Here is a 19,599-nt window from a genome sequence, read left to right as displayed (position 1 = left end):
ATTTTAGGGGGTAACCCAGGTTAATTTTGGAATTTTTGATACTAAATTCTCTCGGGACAAGTAGATTTCCTCAGAAACTGCCTGTCTTAGCATCTTGTATGTGGATGATTTGAATTTTGATGGGTGGGAAGTAAAATGTCCTCCGATTTTGTAACGAGCCACGTAAAGTAACGTTCTGAATCCGCGTATGCCGCTGTGTGCTTTCTTATGTATTTACCAGGGTAATGGTGTATTCCATTGGTGAAGACGGCCTCCGCAGGCGGCTGTCCGTTTGCTTGAGGGGGCGGCATGCCAGTAAAACCATTGACACTAATAGGGGAAGGGATGCTGGTCACTGTGGGGGCGCTGATGCCTGGAGGAGTGCTACCGCCTGCAAGCAGGAAGGAGTAAAATCAGAGAGGGGAACAGTAATTGTCTATATTTCCCCCCTGAGACATTATGGAAAGTTTTACTTTGACTGGCCACCGAGCAACTCTTGCAAATGTCAGAGGGGGCGGTCCAGTGGTCCAGTAAAGACATTAAATGTCAAGGCTGATTTCCTAGCTCCCTATAATCCTTTGCGCGATACAAGCGGATGCAGATCTTAGATGCAGATAAAAGTAAACAGTTGGTCATAACGGTCAAATGTCAGACGCTATAATGTCAGATTTTGAACATATTTAAGCGTTGTAGTCATTTCACAAAAATGTGTTGTCTTGGAGTCTCTCCCTCCAAATGTTGGAAGTTGACTGTTAATTATTCACTACACCCTGCATTGCAGATGTTCCGATTTTTCAAGATTTTACACATTTTCAGCTGGTGTGTGGTTACTTTAAAGGTCTAACTTTGGACTTTAAAGGTCTAACTTTGGCTGCTGTTACCTGACGTGGGCGTAAGCGGTGCTCCGGGGAGGCCGTTGATGGTGGCCATGTGCTGCATCTGCGCAGCAGCAAAGGCGGCCATCGGACTGAGGTAGCCCCCCTGGCCCACAGATGCCATCAATGCGGCTTGCTGCTGCACCTACAGCGAGGGCAGCGGGAGATTACAATTAAAAACATGACAGGATGATAGTTTTTCAGGGACCGTGAAAAAAATGGTTATTTCTAGCTTTGATAAATCCACGGTTTCACACTTACCATAAAAAGTATTTCCTGAATTCTAATAGTGGAAGAAAAATCATATTTGACGTCTTCTCATCTCGGGTCATATTGCATCATATAGTATTTAAAATAATAAACTGTGTAATGTAAAATTTCATACAATTGTCAGTATACAACAGTATAGCAAGGAATGTGTTCTGTATACATATTAGCTTGGTATAGTATAGTAGGGTTCGGTACAGTACAGTACAGTACAGTATAGTATCGTATCATATAGTATAGTATTGTATCGTATAGTTTAGTAGAGCAGAGCTATAGTTTAGTACAGCAAAGCATAGTATAGTTTAGGAGGCGCATATTAGAGTATAGAATAGTATAGTATACTGTAGTATAGTATAGTACAGGTCTATAATTTATGACAGTATTGAATAGCAGGACATAGTATAGTATATTATAGTATTACATGAAAATTTAGTATAGTACAGTACAGTACTTTCCTTCACTATAGTATAGTACAGTATAGTATAGTATAGTATAGTATAGCATAGTATAGTATAGTGTAGCATAGCAGGGCTATAGTTTAGTACAGCAAAGCATAGCGTAGTTTAGGATGCATATAGTATAGTATAGTACAGTACAGTACAGCACAGTATAGTATAATGTAGTATAGTATGGTAGGTCTAATTTACAGTATTGAAGGGCATAGTATAGTATATTAGAGTATATAACAGAAAAATATAATGTAGTATAGTATAATACAGTACAGTACTGTACAGTACAGTACTAGCTGTGTTTGGATTATGATATATACAGATATTTTTAATTTCAAAAGTTGAAAGGTTTTGTAGAGGATTCAGTCTCTGCGGACTAGCGACTTAAGCCTAAATTGCTACGATCCAGTTGAAAGTGGCGTTGTTTTAAAAAACTGCAATTTTGGACACATCTTTACATATTTTCTCATTCAAGCTGAAAAGCACATTTTTGGAGTTCAAAACGGTGCCATGTGAGCAGGCCCTAAATGTGTTGCACAAACGTTCTTTAGTGAGGGCCTTGCCTGAGCGTAGGCTCCGTAGGCTCCAAACTGCAGGGCCATCGGGTTGAAAATGCCCATCTGACCAGCCATCTGCTGCATGCGGCGAATAGTGCGCTCCTTATCTGTGTCTGCAAACTTTACCACCAGACTGGATGAGGCACCCTGTGCATTCACAAACACACACACACATACACACACACACGTGCCAGGCAGTAGGTTACTATGTACAGATGGACGAATGACATCACCTTGTGTCCCCTGTTGTACACCAGAATAATATCTGACTCCTCCCATTGAACAGTAGGGATGGGATGAGAAAAAAACCCCACGAGATGAGATCCCACGAAAACGAGACGAGACTTTGGCAAAATTTGTTAAATGAAATAATGCCCAGTAAAAATGTTCTAGTTTTCAATGTTTTCTTTTTATTGAGCATTGAGATTGGTTGGCGTGCTTCTTTACTGGAGTGTTGACATAATGCCATGTTTAATCATTAACAATTGTTTTTAACTTAGCCCGGTATGTTGAAAAGTGATCGGTAGCAACGGCAACCTCATCAGGATGTCAGCATCAAAGTGAGCAGTTTTCATTGACTAAACTGCCCCTGAAAAGTAATCCAACCGCTTTTGAGGGCACTCTCATGCTGCTAGCTAGCAGCTAATTTATGCCATGAACGCTATGCTAAATGTTGGCGACAGGCGCCGTACATAATTAAGCTGTTTTTTTTTTAAAGGTGTATTCATACGCCTTTACTGTCCAGCCATTCAATTCCAGGTACAATTTTACAGATTATTTTTTCAAATATTAGGGTAAAAGAGCGTCTCTGAATATTTTTCCAAACAAATAAGCCATTAAATCAAAAGGACCTGAAATTGAATGTCTTAGACTCTTGAAAGATACGTCAAAATACATCTTTGGTGAATGAGTTATTTGGCGACTAAACGTGATTACCAGTGCTCATTTTACATCTGGAAACTGTTGGGTCCCTGGGACTGAAATGTTTGGAGGTAATAATAAATGTCACAGTAAAATTTGATTAAAAGAATGAACTTACATGAAGCATCCATCATCATCTTCTTCAATTGCAACCGCTGATACAATTTAGTCCATTTCGGTGGAAAAGTCCACTTTTTATTTTGAGTGTTAGTTTGTTTAGCTTCAACATGTCTGTTTTGTTCCTCTTCTTGAGCTTCCCATTCTTTCGTTTTCGCTATTTACTTTCTGACTCATTGTTACCTGATTGCGTATTATGCTACTTGTACTACAACAACGATACCAAAAAAAAGACATCACCTAAAGACAGCAAATGAGATCCTGTATGTCATAACTTCCCAGATTCATCATAGTTCCATAACTAGTTTTTTAAAATGAACATATCAGCCTGCGGTTTAACCACTCTTACACCCTGTCATCAAGGCGTGATAATGAAGATATGAACGGATAGCACCTCCTAGTGGAGAGCATTGGAATAATGATTTCAAATCACACCACACTGTAACGAAATCTCACAACAGCAAGATCTCAGGTAAAAAGCAGACAATGTGATCTGCGAGATCAAAACAAACATGGTGGAGAAGTGTTAAAGCATGTTTGGTAGTGGTCAATTGTATAACCCTAGCAAACGGAAAATTATTAATATTTTGATGTCAACGTACGATGGACGAAGGTTGATTTGAAATTTTGCGTCGCTGTCGAAAATCATGCGTCTTGGATGCAGGCAAAAGAGAACACTGGATTTCGTAACAATGTTGCGTTTAAGGTTTATTTTGAAATGTCGACTGACCTAGTCGCATTTAGCAGCACTTTCTCTTGTGTATTCCAAAAAAAAAAAATCTAATGCTTAACAGGGACAAGGAACGTTCTGGTGTTTTCTTCTCTCGAGAACGAGATCTCATCCCATCCCATCCCTAAAGCAGAGCAACACAAAGATGTGAAAAACCTCCCCGACGTTGATTTTGCCCCGCCGAGCCAGCCAAGCTTCAAAGCTCGTCTTTGCCCCTGATGTAGTTGGCACGGGTCAAAGGCAGGGGACACTTTTCCACAGAGGGATTAATAAAGTATAACTTCATAAGTTTTAGGAGGTAATTAAGCTGCTTGCGATTCACCTCCGCAGTGACTCTTGCCACTCCCATAAATCTACAAGCTCTCACGCATAGCTACTCACAGGCATTGTCTGGCTGCCGTGTAGTGAACTGATGGCCGCCTGAGCTTCGGCATGAGACGAGTATTTTACAAACGCGCAGCCTGAAGAGAGAAGGGAAGACAATGAGCACGTTAAACAGCTGAGGACAAACATCACGCGGCGTCACAAGCAATTCTTCTGACGGACGCGGCTCTCGGCCCGACGTTGAATTGCGCTCCCTGGGCGGGATAAACACGCCGCTTTGACATCATTAGCAACTTTGGGATCCTCCGACGGTGCTTAAAATGCCACGGCGACGGGGCGTCGCTTAATATTGACAAGGCCCGTTGATGAGTTTGAATGATCCGGTTGCCAGTAATTATTGAGCTCAAGCCCATTTAGCTGAGTTGGCCGGCTGATGGAGTCCCGTTAATGGAGCTTCATGGAGGCATCAGAATGATCAAGCCCACTGTAATCGTCAGGCTTAGTTATCGACAGGCCGCAGCGTTGGCCGCTAAGCCCCGTGATGACTTCAAGCGCTGTGACAAAACTGTGAAAGGCCATTTGGCTGCCATGATATGAGGCCCCGTGGCTTGGAATCAGTTTGACTTATTCTGTCTTTGTAGGTTGACCGAGAAGGTTAATTGGGTTCATCGCAAATGAGTTGTTAAAGGGGTAGTCAAGCCAAAAATTTCCTTTACAATGATATAGTACGTTCTATGCGGCCCTTATGATGAATATTGCATTTGGAGAATATAAATAACGCAGCAAAATCCCTTCGTTTTTTTACGGCCATTTTGCAATTTGCCGCTGATCGAAAATGACATCGCGGTTGCTAAGATAACGACCAATCAGGGCTCAGCTTGCGATTGCCACACGATCAAGATGCGAAAACAGATGAGATGTGATTGGTTGTTACCTGAGAAACTGTGATGTCATTTTCAAGTGGCAATGCCGCCCCTTGAGATGAATAAAAGGACTCTCAATCAGAATATTGTGTTTAAACTATTGGGGGCACATAGAACATATGTCAAAAAATAGTTTTATTTTCTCTGATTTTATCATTTGCATGTTTGATCATATTTTCAGCTTACTTTGTAGCACTTTGAAATTTGGTCTGAATGTAAAGTGCTTCTTCATAATGTAATGTGCTATTTATCATTATTATTAGTTGTTATTTAATACCTTATTGAAAAAGCATTCTAACAATGTCTTAAAACCTTTCCTAAAAAAAAGTCCAAAGTAACACATTTTGGGTAAAAAAGGGACAGAGCCACCACTTGGGTCGATTCGACACAACTTCCTGGGTTATTTCGTATAAGACAACCTCAAATTGTTAATACACGACCAAATTCAATATCACCCTCCCCCAAAAGAAAGGAGCTTCCTAAAAAAGGTTGCGTCAGTCCTATTTTGACCCAATTTGGTTTTGGAGCGGAGAATACTCAACCTCTCATTGACAACTAACTTTCCTTTGACGTGACCCAACATGCAATGGATAAGAAAAACTTTGCAAAGTCGCCAACTCTGAAAGGCGGAATTATTTTTGCGCAGTCGCCTGTGACAAAACTCCGCTGACCCAAAGTCATAAATAGCTAGAAACTGACCTTTGCTGTTGCCATCAGGCCCTCGCAGGATTGTACACTCCTCGATGCCGCCGAAGGACTCGAAAAGGCGCCGCACGTCATCTTCGGACTGTTGCTTGTTGAGCATGCCCACAAAGAGCTTTCTGTCTTCTAAAAGAAAGAAGAGATAGTTTACAATCAAGGGAGCAAAAAGTTTTTCATGCTGTCACTTTTGAATGTCATTTCATGATCATGGAGACTGTGCAGTAATATTTTTGGGTCGTTTTCTTGCGCATTTTTCCCGCAGTATTTTAACCAAGGGTTGGTACACGAGCGGTGGTTGAATTTTGACGTGTCATTATCTGGGTGAAATTTCAGCTCCCTAGTGTTTTCCTTTCGATGAGAAATGCCTCGATGCCTACGATAGAACGAAATACGGCACAAAGGGCGAAACAAACTGCCGCAAATGTGCAAATGCTCCAGGCATTAAGGATGAGCAGATGTGTTTGTCCTTAGGTCGGGATGTGATTAACATTTCATTGAAATTCAAGTTACATTCCAAATTAGCCTTTCCAGGGGAATAATTTATATCGAGCAACGCATTATGGTTGTCAAATGTGCATAGACGGGATGCCAGCACCTGTTTGCTAGAAAAGAGAGGTCAAGAAACAAAGACATCACTTGTGGCTCTTCGAAAGGTTACACATTTCGTTTGTTATTACACGACCAAGAGCTGGCCACAATTCAGAGCTTCGCCATTCAATACAATGGACGAATTTGAATTTGTATTGATTCCAGCCTACAGGCTGAAGAATTAAATTTGAATTTCCGGCGTAACTGAATTCAATGCATTCAGCAAACATTTTTGACTGGCAAAATCATTGGCACATACTTGCACCACATTTCAAAATGTTTGAACATATTTTCATTCAAAACGTTCTTTCAAGTACGTTTGCGTTTAGTTACAATCGCATTCGAGCATACCTGTAGAAAAAATGATAAAAATAAAGCATTATTTTTTTTCTTGAGGACCATTATCCATATATGTAGGCAGCATTATAATAGTGAAAAAAAATCCTAACTTGCTTCATCTTTGACTGAAAGCATTGGTGTATCATTTTTTTTAATAAATACTTTATACAGATGTGTAATTGCTTGTTTGTTTTTTTATGGTCCTTATGTCATTCAAATGTTTGAATGCCCCTGCAGGTTTACATTGCTATTTTTAAAAAAATATTTTTCCTCCTTCTCTGTCAGTCTCAACAAAAAAAATATCGATATTATAATTATCTATAGCAAAAAAAAAAAAAAAAAAAAAAAAAACACGGTTACTGCATTTACTTATAGGAACATATAGGTGCAAAACATAATGGATAACCATAACTGACAAAATCTTATACCTATACAAGTACGTTGTCATACGCTTTATTTTTGCATCAATTTCTTTGAATACGCATGGAATGTCAATTGGATTTCCTGAAATTTGAACGTCAAAAGCACTTCTGCTTCCTTCGCGCCACCTCAGTTCAAATTCAAGAAGTGAAATGGAATTACCGATCATTCTCAACTCAGGTTGACTTTTGTACAGCCCTGACTCAATTCCTCTTCTGTAATCGGAGCAAAAGTAGCATTTAGCAGAAAGTGTCAGTTGACGAAAGGCAGCTCATATGTAAAACATTTATTGATTTGTTGTTAGCCAAATAAAAGGCGACTACGGCGGGTCGGAGGCGAGTCATGAGGCGGACGCGCAAAGTGTGTTGGTACACAACAACAGCAGATGGGTTGTGTGTCGGGCGGTCTGTTCTAATGTTACATTCTGGAATCCCGGCTTTGTGGAAATTGATGTATACGTTGGGAAATTAATGAGCCTTGCCGCAATTGCCTCCGAGTGCGCCCTGCAAATTAACGTGCGTGTAGGTGCGCGCGGCTTTGCGTGCGCGTGCCAACGCGCTCACGGTCCGTTCCCCACAGCCTGTGCCTGACAGGGTGTCCTTGCCGAGTCAACAAGACTAATCTGAGCTCCGGCCTTGCACCGGGGGGAGCTCGGGGAGGACGGGGGGGTGTTTACAAGAGCGGGCCGCGCAAGATGCACGTCCTATGCGCACCGATCTGAAAATCCTGCCCCCGCGCACGCCCATTGGTGGCCGGAGCCGTGGGCTCCCCAGGGAAGGCGCCAATAAACATTACATCTTTCTTTGGGAAAGGGCTGTTAACGCACGCTCGCACACATTTACGCACACATATTGGGCCGGAGAGCAAATCAATATACACCGGGAAGACTTAAGAGTCGAGATGCAAAGCTCTCTCTCTCTCTCGCTCTCTCTTTGGAGCACACCCACCCACTCAGTTGGGCATGACAAAAACTCTCATTTATTTCCTTCTTTGTTCCACCCGGCAGGAGCATTACCAATATCACCAAACAGCCATAAAAGAGTTTCATCTACATAACACAAGCCACCATTTGACATCCTCAATTGCCGTCGTCCATTCCTTACTTTATACCTCCATACGTCTATATTTTAGATGGGAAATTGTGTCTTTTATCAATATGAAGCGTCTTTATTAGACACCTTTTCGCTTGTTGCTATTTGATGAATCCCGATTGAGAATGTGCGAGGCTCCCTAAGAAGAAAACACCGGGATACGGAGTACTAAACAAGACGGATAAATAGGGGAAATCGATTAAGTGGATTCCGGGGGTTGAGGACGAGCGGTTGGGAAGATTCCCGTTCTTAAACGAAACGGCAGACAATGTCCGATATAGTTTTTTTTTTTTTTTTTTCAATCCATCACATGCTCCAATTTTTAACATCTTTCTCCATGATGTAACCCTGTGAAATATTTTTCAGCCATGCCGCCTCACCGTGGCAAAGAATTTTTGGATTAAAAAAAAATCTATGCTACGTGTCTGATTTAGTAAATTTTGCAACTGCATTTGCAGCGGTATCTCTTGGCGTACTTTATTCAGCAACTCCAGTTGATAGATCTTATATGACTAATAGCACCAGTTTTATTTTTGGCTCGTTTTCCTGATAATTGTGTCACCAATGACAATGTGCATCCATACATGACTTCCCAAAATAAAGGCATGCATTTTTGCACAATGCAGCTTCATGGTCCAATTCATTTGTTCTTAGTTTGAAAAGAAATTAACTCTTTGTTATTAGGCACTAATGTATTCAGTTACTTTGGATAATTCAGTACTCAAGTATTATGAAAGTTAGTCATCACTGAAAGTACGTTCTATTGTATTTCATTACCTAATCAATTTTCTATTGCTTCTAATCACTAGAGTAATTGATTATTTTAGGTATTTCAGTGAAAAATTAATTGATTATTAGGGTACTCAAGTACTAATTTAATTGGTTACTTCAGGTAATTAGGCACTAGAGTAACCAATTACTTTAGATAACTAACTACTAAAGTATTTATGAAAGAAATTAAGTGAGCATTACAAAAATTAAGTTCTACTTTAGTACTGAATCAGTTTTCGATTGAATCTAATTAACTGATTACCAGAGTAATCAATTATTTTCGATAAATAACTTGTAAAGTATTCATGAAAGGAATTAAGTCAGTCATTGCTAAACTTAAGTTCTACTACTTTAGTACCTAAACATTTTTTCTAATAAGTGCTAAAGTAATTGATTAGTTTCGATAAATCAGTGCAAAGGGAATTAAATATTAGGGTACTCAAGTACTAAAATAATAGATTACTTTAGGTGATTAAAGATTCAAAGAGATTTTCTTGTCACATGTACAGTACTATTGATTACTGACATTCCTAATTCATTTAGTAGCAGCCATTTTTGGACCTGTCTTTAGCCAGCAATTTGAAAAATGTCTTTACAAAAATAAAGTACCTGTGATTGAAAAAAAAAAAAAAAAAACATTAAAAGAAGTATTTGGGATCGAACAAGTTAAATCATTTATCTGATACGACTGCAAAATTTGAAAGCTGTCTGCTCTTGTTTGATATCAAGTGAAGGTCGCTGCATGTCCAAATGTAGAAAATGTCACCAAATACCAAATCAAAAGTTCATTGGCTTGATGCAAGGAAACAATAGTTTTAAAATGGGATTCGCAAACAGCACCCTTAAAAGACAAAAAGAAGCGACTTGTGCCCCCTCCTCCAAACATGTGTGTGAGTGTGTGTGCGTGTGTGTGTACGTGCACATACTGTCTGTGTGTGCATCCTTGCATATGATGAAACTCAGAGCGAGGAGCTGAAGGCCACGCTGGGCAACATCGGCGAGGATAAGCTCTGTTTACATAATGCGTTGTGAATTCTAGAGGGTCTGGCCAGGCTGCACTGTCAGCCTGCGTTGAGGTACAGGCCATTGTGTAATGGGACAAATAATAGTGAGGCTGATATGCACAGGCAGCATGTTTGCGGGGTCAGAAGAAAGGCAGAAAGTCGACAAGAATGGCACTATACCTCCTCGGCTCTCGCTGTCTGCTGGCTTCACCTGGATTGGTCTGTTCATCTGTGTGAGACAAAAAAAACAACAACAACAACAACGCAGGGTCAGGCGGGAAATAGAGAGAGAAACATTAACCGGTTAGTAGTGTGAACTCATGCGCTGGCACACACTTTTCCCCATGCCGCCTAAAAATAACTATTATTTCTTTCTTTCTTTAAAGAATCACTCAGCCAAATTGCTGGTAAAGTGTATTAAAAATCTCCAAAGCTGTAGCACTTATAGCCATTGGGGGAATAGTTGGTTGGGAATATGGGCTGCAAATATTATTTGATCTGAGATGAAAGGCAGGGGAGTGTTGGAAAGAGAAATGAGGAGAGGGATGAAGGGAGTGAGGCAGGGAGGCAAGAAGGATAGTGGAGAGGTAACTCTTGGTCAGCAGATCTGCGCTGACGATCATCACTGAGAGGACGTCTGCCAATATGGACTTTGTGCGACTCACCGGGCCGCCGGATTAACTCTACAGCACCTGCACAGTCTAATGAGATCCAATAGAGGACTTTGCCCTAAAAATTCCACTGTTTGAATGAAACTCTTTTTTTTCATCCCATTAAAACTCATTCAATCCCAAAGACGCATCTCAAGTACTTAAAAATTCCACTACTGCAATAATACTCACTTTTGATCCCATTAAAAGTCATTTGATCCCAAAGACGTAGTTTTATATCTTTACAGTCCAGACATTCAATCTCAAATACTTATTTGCAGTATATTTTTTTTCACGGAATGAGGTAATGGCCTCTTCCATGGAGGTTATCTTTTTATCGCTGTCAGTTTGTCTTCTGCAGTATTGCGCAAAAACCTCCAAACCAATTTCTTTTGCAGAGAAGTAGGCCAAGAAATAACCTCTTAGATTGCGATGTAGATCCCGGTATAGCCATGGAATTTTCATGAGATTGTTTCAAAGTTCTCGATGAATAATGCATCAGCCTTAACGACAAAATTGAGGCATATGCAGGTGGGGGGCTTTGAAGTTGTACATTTTGTCAACTTTCTACCATTTTGCAGCAGCGGCAACATCAACAACAAAAACAAAATCCCTATCTGGGTGACATTTAGAGTTCAAGCATATTTTTTTATTTATTTATTAACCCCCAGATGCTACAATTTATTTGCAATTACAGTACTTTGCGGACTGTAAATCGACAAGTTTAGCTTCACAGGAACACGAGGCTAAAATTGTGGGGACATTCATTGACGTCATGCATTTCCTTGCTCCTAACATTAATCCTAAACGTCAGAAATGATTGCCTAACCCAGCGGTGTCAAACATAGGGCCTGCGGGCTGGTTCCGGCCCAAAAATGGGTTGAATCCGGCCCGAGAGGATTTTTTTAATGTGAAGTATAAAAATCAGCAGAATTTCTTTTCAATAAAGGAAAAACTTTAAATGTTTTATGATTAATAGTAGAGTTAATGATTTACGACTAATAGTGATGCTTTACAATTAAAGGAGTAATAAATACAAAGTTTTTGTTTTAAAGTTATGCTAGCGCTGTGTATACCATGATTTTATAGATTTTCCTCAATAAGCTAAAACGGGTTTGACCCCCCTGGCCTAACCCTGACCTGAACCTCAACCCTGAGCCGTTCAACCTATACTCTAACAGCAAATCTTGACCCTCAAACGGAGGTATGAATAAGTGAAGAATGGCCTAAATGTCCTCAATTCTCCAAAACGTTCTCGCCACGTTGGTAGAAAACACACACACACCCCCGTCCCCCAGTGAGACCTTTGCACAGCGTCGCTCCCCCTGTCATTTTACTCCTGCCTGTCAGACATTCCCTCCGCCTCAGCACCCAGCTAAACGCTCGCCTCCAATCAATTTTTAATAATGCCAATCGCTATGCCGCCAGGAGGACTGGAGAGACGTGGGCCGAGAAGAGAGCAGAGCAGAGCAGAGGATGCGGAAAGGGAGAAGTGGGCCGGGAAGGGGGGAAGGGGGGGCGTTGAAGCCTTCGCAAGGAAAGGTCAAGGTTCTGTGTGATGCAGCATCAGTGTTTTGTTAAATGTCATTAAATCCTTTCTTTTGAGTTTGCCGACACACTCATCATTGTAATGAATGGTTCAGATGATTCGACAAAGCCAACGCCTCGGGCCAAGGAGGACGCCGTGTCACCACGCAACGCAATTAACGCTCGGACCTCCGGCCCTTCCTTTCGTCGTTCCCCGACCGATATCGAATCATATCATTCGCCGTAACGTTTATTCAAAATAGAGTTACCCATTTCTTCCCTCGCCCTCGTCTCCTCCCTCTGTTTGACAGCCAGTAGAGCCCTATTAATGTTTTTAATGTGCTGTGATGCATTATTTATCAGACTGGCTGTTGATATGGAAAAAAGAACGGGAGGGGGTAAAGGAAAGCGGGAACGCAGTGAGCAAGTTAAAAAATGTGTAAAAGAGCCGGATGGCAAAGGTGATAATAAGAGGCTGCGAGCAAACTCCTTTTAAACAAAGGAAGTGATAGAGGGGAAACATTGAGGGAATGGAGAAAGAGGACAAAGGGGAGTTATGAGGACATAGATCAGAGTATGGGACAAGGTTAGCATGGAGCTCCCAAGGGGGCCATAAGCCTGCATACGTACGAGTGCTTTTACCGTGACCCATACTAATGGTCCAGCCTCAATCCCACCTAATTGTCTTCCGCCGCCACGGCTTTTAAATACAAGCGCTGGTCCAAATACAACGTGCTGTACTAAAAAGCAACAACCCTGCTCTGTAACATTGAAAGCTTTCTGTTTTTGTCCCCAGGATCCAGTCGGTCAAAAGGCAAACCTGACTGGATTTGATTGGATTCAATCCTGAAAATGGGTTGTTCAAAAGGGACGCTCACCCCCCAAAAAGGTGGGTTAAAAATACCACAATCACGGGTCCAAAACGGACTGACTGTGCTCCTACTTTTAGGGTTACTTGATATGAAATAACCCGTTTTTTTAGGGTTATTTCATATCATTTTTTTGGCAACCAGTTCAGGGTGGCTCCCACCTAGACAGCTGGGATAGGCAACAGCAAGCCAGCTAGATAACTTTAATTCCGAAAAACAGTATTATCCCGATCCCAACAAAGGGTTGGATCTGAAAGTAAATCTCAGGAAGAAATTTTGCACTTCATTTGATCATCTGTTAAAGTGATGAAAAAGATAAAGTCACGGGCTACCGATTAAGCATTCCAATAGAGTACAGTAAAAATAACTAAATCCCCAAACAGGTTTAAATAACAAACACATTCCATGACCAAATACTAATTAAAAAAATTCAAAAGAAATACACATAAAATAATCAAAATAATCCATAACTACTGTATCGTTTCAGAATACAAGGACATTGGGCATTTACCTTTTCTTTTATTATACAATTTAAGATACAACTTCCTTCCAAATATCCATAGTATATTTATGTGAATTTGCTATGGATCAGATAAGTGTTCTTAAAAAATAGTGTGCATACATTTATCGAAAAAACAAAACAAAACAAACAAACAAAATAAAACTGAAGTCAACCCATGCTGTTTCTTCATATTGTTGGTAGCCATTGTAATACAGAAAACGGTCTAGATCAGGGTGATGAAATCCAATGCTGCTTTGAAAAACTAGCATAAAGGCAAGATGGATTTTCCGTCCCCAACAATGAGATTTCCATATCCAGATCATTTTGATCCAGAGGACATTTTTGAGCGACTAGTCCCAAAAGATAAAACTCATTTTAGACCAGAATCTCGTAATCCAATTATGACCACCGAATCCGTTTAATTTATCATTGAGCTGCAACACTTACAGTCTCCGCTCATAAAGTTTTACATACAGTTCAAAACAATGTTAAGTGGTTCAACTATTATTTTCTTTTGCCACTGAAAGCTGAGTGGTGTTTCATGGGCTTGCTCCCATTATCACAGCCACATAAAGTTCTTCAAGGTCAGTTTTATCATCCAGCCCATAACGCGGGGTGAATTAGCAGCAGCCCACCGGACAACCGATCCCCAAACAGTTGTTAAAAGAGGACGCTGACTCGTACTGATCGTTCCCACAAAAAGACTGCAGTGGCGCTTGCCGAAGCCAGATGGCACCATTGAGCAAAAGAACCAACTAGAAACGCGTAGGGGTGGGAAATGTATACGTACTGTACATGCACAAACATATGTGCACGTGCAAAAGAAGCTTACACGACACGCATGCCGAGAGCGGGGAATCACAATGATCTCGTGCCTCCAAGCATCCATGTAAATATTCAATATGTAAATATTGCTATATGTGGAAGAAAATGGGCTCACGTCTCAGGCAGCCCGCCTCATACCTCACATGAATTCTCTCGTCTTGCATTCTATGTATTGAATGACCTATTCATTCGTGCGTGCGGCTCGTATGCCGCTCACATGGATGCGCGCGCGCGTGCGCGCAGGCGGGCGGGCGAGCAGGCAGGCAGGCAGGAAGGCAGACGGGCGGGCTGAGCTCCATTGTTGCTGAAAGTCCAAGTCAGCAGCCTTGTGTTGGAGCGGCCTTGGAGCGAGCTGCGCTTGATCGACAGCTCAAAAAGAACTGCAGCTCCACGAACGCGCGAACGCGCGCGTGCGCGTCCGTCTCACTCCTCTGTTGATTACGTAACTCAATGACAGTGCTCTGCCTCGCCGCTGCCACAGATTCCCTGCTAACTAGAAGCTGAGGGAATACATGGTGTGCATGCAGTCTGCACTGTATCAAACTGGTGAGTCATTCTTCTGAATCAGCCTAGTCGGGCCAAGCGAGGCCCAGATGATTAACTCCAAACAATGTGGGATTACAGACCTTGTCTTCTGCCTTGAAATGGCGAGCAATTATTATGAGTCGTTGATCGGAGTTTTGCTGCTGTATTGATTTCGGTGCGTTCAAACTCGGGCCCTGCCCATTATTTGGTTATTGCCCTTTCAAACCGGTCAAAAATAAAGAGCCCAAATGGAAGATATTTGCTGGTTACTTGGACAATAACCATTTAGAGCAGATGTATACAGGCGACATCGGTGCCATTGTTTATTACGCATACTTATATCATGAAATATCAGGAGTGTGCCCATACTATTGATTCACATTAGAATCGTGATTCTCATTTACCACGATTCAGAACCGACGTGAGCTAACGGCAGCTCGTGTTAGCTGAGGTTGTTACGGCATTATTTCCAATAAAAGAAGCGAGCAGGCTGAACCACCGTCCGAGTTCCCCCTTGTTCACACGCAGGAATATTACTAATATGGAGAGAATCATGTAAAAGTTATGATGCTTCTAGCTGATTCAATTAAGAGTGGAGAGGTATGAACCTCATTAGAGAAAATGGAAAGGATTTTCATTAGACTCGGTTATTAATTGCGTTTTTTTTGGCATATACACACAATTATAAACTTGGTGAAACACGGATGCTGCGCAACTTCATTTACACTAGCAAGGCGTTCACTGACCACTCACAGTATGGGAAATCTGAAACACACTTAACTTTATGTGCGACAAATATATAACTTGAATGGGTATGAACACAAGAAAATATGAAGAGTTTAAGAAGATGGATTTATTCTGTTTTGCTATCGTGTTTACATTGTTGCCAAAGTGTTGGTGCATCATATACACGGTAACATAGAAAACACCAAAATTAGGCATATTCCTTACAATTCAAAAACTTAATAAATATATAAAAAAAGAAAAACACTTTTTTCTGTCTCGCAAAGCAGATGGAGGTAGTATGTTGATTTTTTGCATAATTATAGATTGAAGCAGAAATATTGATAATTGAATCATGCTGAATCCAACTTGTTTTGAATCAAAAGTCAATTCTGAAGAGAATTGTAGACCCTAAAATCGGAATCTAATCAAATCGTGCTATTTTTGGAAATTTCCATTAAATAGGACGCACTGCATTAAAAGTAAAACAAACTAGTCCAGAAAATAAGTCAAATTTCATTCAATTCTAGATTTAGCCCTGTTACGAATGCATTTTTTGCTAATATGTAGCCATTTGTAGACATATGTAAAGTACAGTATTTCTTGGTGGTGCTAATTTCTTGCCAGATTACAGGAAATGTGATCATTTCTACGTTACCCCTGATATCTCACATGGCGTGACACACTCCTACGCCTGATTGGGAATCACGGCACGAGGGTACAAGAGTGCAGGCAGTCACACACTTCCCTTCCTCAGCAAAGAATATAAAAGTAAGCTTTACGAAGCTCTGAACGGGAGGTGGGATTTTCTCATTGTCGCCAGCGTCTAAAAGATGCGGTTTCGAGAGAGGGAGAGTTAGTAAGAAACAGAGAGAGAGAGAGTGAAGCGGTGCAGGCCAGGTCATTTCATTATCACAGTGAGAAAGCACTCCATGGAACTCTCCGGGGAAGCAAGGCGGGCTGCCTTTATAATATTCTTCCTCTGCCATTGTCACAACTTGCTCTGTTTTACATGCTGCGGCTGACTGCCGCTGCTCTTCCTTCTTAAACAGTATATACTGTCTGTTAACTGATTCTTAAGAGGATTATATGCGATATGATGGAGGAGGGTGTGCGGGGTAAGAGGGGTTGTCTCCAAACAGAGAATGTGATTGGCTTTGAAGACGGGCTCAAAAATCACATTTTTAACTCATTCACTACCAGTTGGGTTGGAATGGATTCTTGAGTTTATATAGCTGTCAGTGACGGTGAACGAGTTCATTTATTCACTGCCCAGTTAAAATGCAATTTTCACGTTCATAGCCGACGATGGCAGTGAATGCGGTAATATAATGAAAATGTATTTATTAGGGTGTCAGAATGCACGCGCATCAACATTTAGTAATAGCAACATAATTTAAACAATTATCATGCAACCCCATTTGCTGCAGTCTGTATGGAGGGATTAACCATATGCAGTCCATGGCATGATCTGTTTTGTAAAGCATTTTCCAAAAAAACTACAACCCTATGCAGCAACCAATCAAGTCACAGAAGTATTTAGAGCACGCTTCCCCCCCCCCACCCACGCACATCTGCAGTCCGCAGAGAGAGAAGAGAGAAGACTTCATGTGACTAATGGAACTGGAATCAACTAGTGCAAGACTGCAAGTAATTTATATTCAACCGTTTTGAACCAACAAGAAGTCTGTAATGAAATGGTATCGCCTCACTTCACAGCGAAAAAAAAAACAAAAAAAACTTGGGGTGGAGTTGAATTGAATGTGACATATTCCATTAGTGAAGCCTTTCAAAGAATTTAAGACAGATGACATTGGTAATATCATCTGGTTCACATTGGTGACAAATGTGTATTTGCGGTTTGTCAATGTTTGGTCGGAATTTATGTGCTGTGATATACAGTATTTTGCATTAAGACAGAGGAAAAAAAGTTGACCAAGTCGGGTCTGTATAAGGTACTGTACATACTTTATGACATTATGTATGTGTGAACTATATGGTAGTGTTTGTTGAGCTGAACATAAATAAATTGTAATAATCAGCGCAATAACGCTAACCATGATTGCTAACCACCAGGATAGGGGCATTTTGTTAGTATGTAAAAATATACGAGGTGACACGAAAAAACGAGAATTTTTGAATTGCTTATTGCTGTACATGAGCAAATGGCAACACTGTGAGACACTGACGTTGGACAAGTAAATACCTCACCATTTTAGTAGCCATGAATCAGTGGAATGGACAACAGGGCGCGTTAGCCATAAAAACGTTTTATAAAAACATGATTGTTTGACAGCTGCGCAAAGGGAGTTCTGAAGATTTTACAACTTAGGACATGATGGTGCTGTTCCGTCAAAACATGCAATAAAATGCAATGAAAATAAAATAAAAATGCAATGAAATTTTGGATTAATAACTTTGAAGAGACTGGATCTGCCCGAAAGAAAAAAATCAACAGGATTACCGAGAAGTGCTCATACTCCACAAAACATTGATGTTGAACGCAAGTCTGTCTTAGGGGGCCCATGGTGTTCAATTTGTAAGTTTAACATTTTTAAAAGAATTAAAAAAAAAGAAAAGATGTAACGTTTTAAGTTAAGTAACATTTTACAGCATATTTTAGTGTGTAATTTTTCAAAAAATGAAAGGTTAGTCAGTCTTAAATGGCATGTTTTAAGGTTTTAATTACTATTAAAAAATATTTCTCTTCAATCACTCTTGGTTTTATTGTATTGGGAAAAACTTCCCATTTTTTGGATCACCCTGTGTATGTATAGAATATACAGTAATAGATATATGGTTAGCTATATCCAGACATATTCAACCTTTTTAGGTTATTTATATATTGGATAATTATGTGATTAGTCAATGGAATAATCGATAGAGGGAATATTGTTTTCTTAATATTGTGATTTTCTCCATTTTTTTTTTTTTTTTATGAGAGTAAATACAGGACTGTAACCTCCCTTGTCACAAATCCTTTTGTCACAAATCACATCTTGGACTCTTGCCAGAGTCAGTCAGCTATAACTTCAAGTTAACTGTAAAGAAAACTTCTTAGTGGAGTCTGTCAATCTGGCCCAGAACAAGTGATGAATGAATAGCCATCAGGTTTTATTTGTCCAAATATTTACACCTTTCCCAATTCCACTTCTGTGCTTCCACTGGGCCAAACACCAGGACTTTCTTTTGAAAAAGTGGACCAAACAGAGGCCCTGTGACACCTGACTACAAAGCAAGGCGCCACTATGAATTAACAAGAAAAATACGGGTAAACAAACGTTTCATGTCATAATAAACACGTTCTTTACATGGGAGGGCCCTGTTGTTTTGACGGTCGCATGTCGCGGTTTGAATGAGTGGCCATGATCCAGATAAATACTTAAAACACATCCAAATGCATTATGAATTGACCTAGTAAGAAATCTCTGCAACAGGGCATCGCTAAAGAGGGCTTCTGGTACGGCGGCATGGCGTGACAGTTGTGTGCATTATGGTAGCCATCTGCAACCGCTACCAGTCTGCAGAACATTTGGTAAGAATATGCACAGAGACACTAAAATATATATATTGTATTGAGCAATGGTATCTGCAATGAGTTTTATTTTCAAAATCAGCTGTAATCGGCCATGCCAGATCGCTCGTCCAAATCACAGGAGTTAATATGTAGTAACAAGAAAGGTCTTCAACTTATAACGCAAAGAAATCACAGAAAAAATAACTACAGGAGATTCATGATGTCAAAATGGAAATTCAGTCTCTACTCTGAGTGTGTCAGAAAAAGAAAAACGTATGTTTGAAGTAGAGCTGTCAAACTGAATGAATTAATCGACAACTAATTATCAAATTAATCGACATCTATTGCAATAATCGAGTAATCGTAAGAGCCATTGTTTAACTTCAAATGATCAAAATCCTCAA

At 40.4% G+C, this 19,599-nt stretch overlaps 1 protein-coding gene and 1 long non-coding RNA gene across 5 annotated transcripts in view; one reads left to right on the top strand and one right to left on the bottom strand.

Moving 5' to 3' along the window:
• The window catches only part of celf4 (CUGBP, Elav-like family member 4), a 99,820-nt gene that overhangs the window by 15,922 nt on the left and 64,299 nt on the right, over positions 1-19,599 (bottom strand). For all 4 annotated transcript variants that reach the window (XM_088422977.1, XM_088422976.1, XM_088422979.1 and 1 more), the window contains exons 3-8: positions 10,238-10,286; positions 5,842-5,970; positions 4,277-4,356; positions 2,134-2,274; positions 861-999; positions 218-370 (exon numbers count right to left, since the gene is read on the bottom strand). In XM_088422977.1, the coding sequence (XP_088279103.1) occupies positions 218-370; positions 861-999; positions 2,134-2,274; positions 4,277-4,356; positions 5,842-5,970; positions 10,238-10,286 (691 nt within the window). The remainder of the gene's footprint in view (positions 1-217; positions 371-860; positions 1,000-2,133; positions 2,275-4,276; positions 4,357-5,841; positions 5,971-10,237; positions 10,287-19,599) is intronic.
• LOC148419139 (uncharacterized) overlaps positions 14,747-19,599 on the top strand; it is a 43,980-nt gene continuing 39,127 nt past the window's right edge. Inside the window, exon 1 of the long non-coding RNA XR_015866577.1 lies at positions 14,747-14,976. This is a non-coding gene — a long non-coding RNA (uncharacterized LOC148419139). The remainder of the gene's footprint in view (positions 14,977-19,599) is intronic.

Source organism: Hippichthys cyanospilos, chromosome 9 (genome assembly GCF_059441005.1).
Source record: "Hippichthys cyanospilos isolate Australia breed blue-spotted pipefish chromosome 9, RoL_Hcya_1.0, whole genome shotgun sequence".
NCBI lineage: Eukaryota > Metazoa > Chordata > Actinopteri > Syngnathiformes > Syngnathidae > Hippichthys > Hippichthys cyanospilos.
This window is presented reverse-complemented; position numbering and strand designations above follow the sequence as displayed.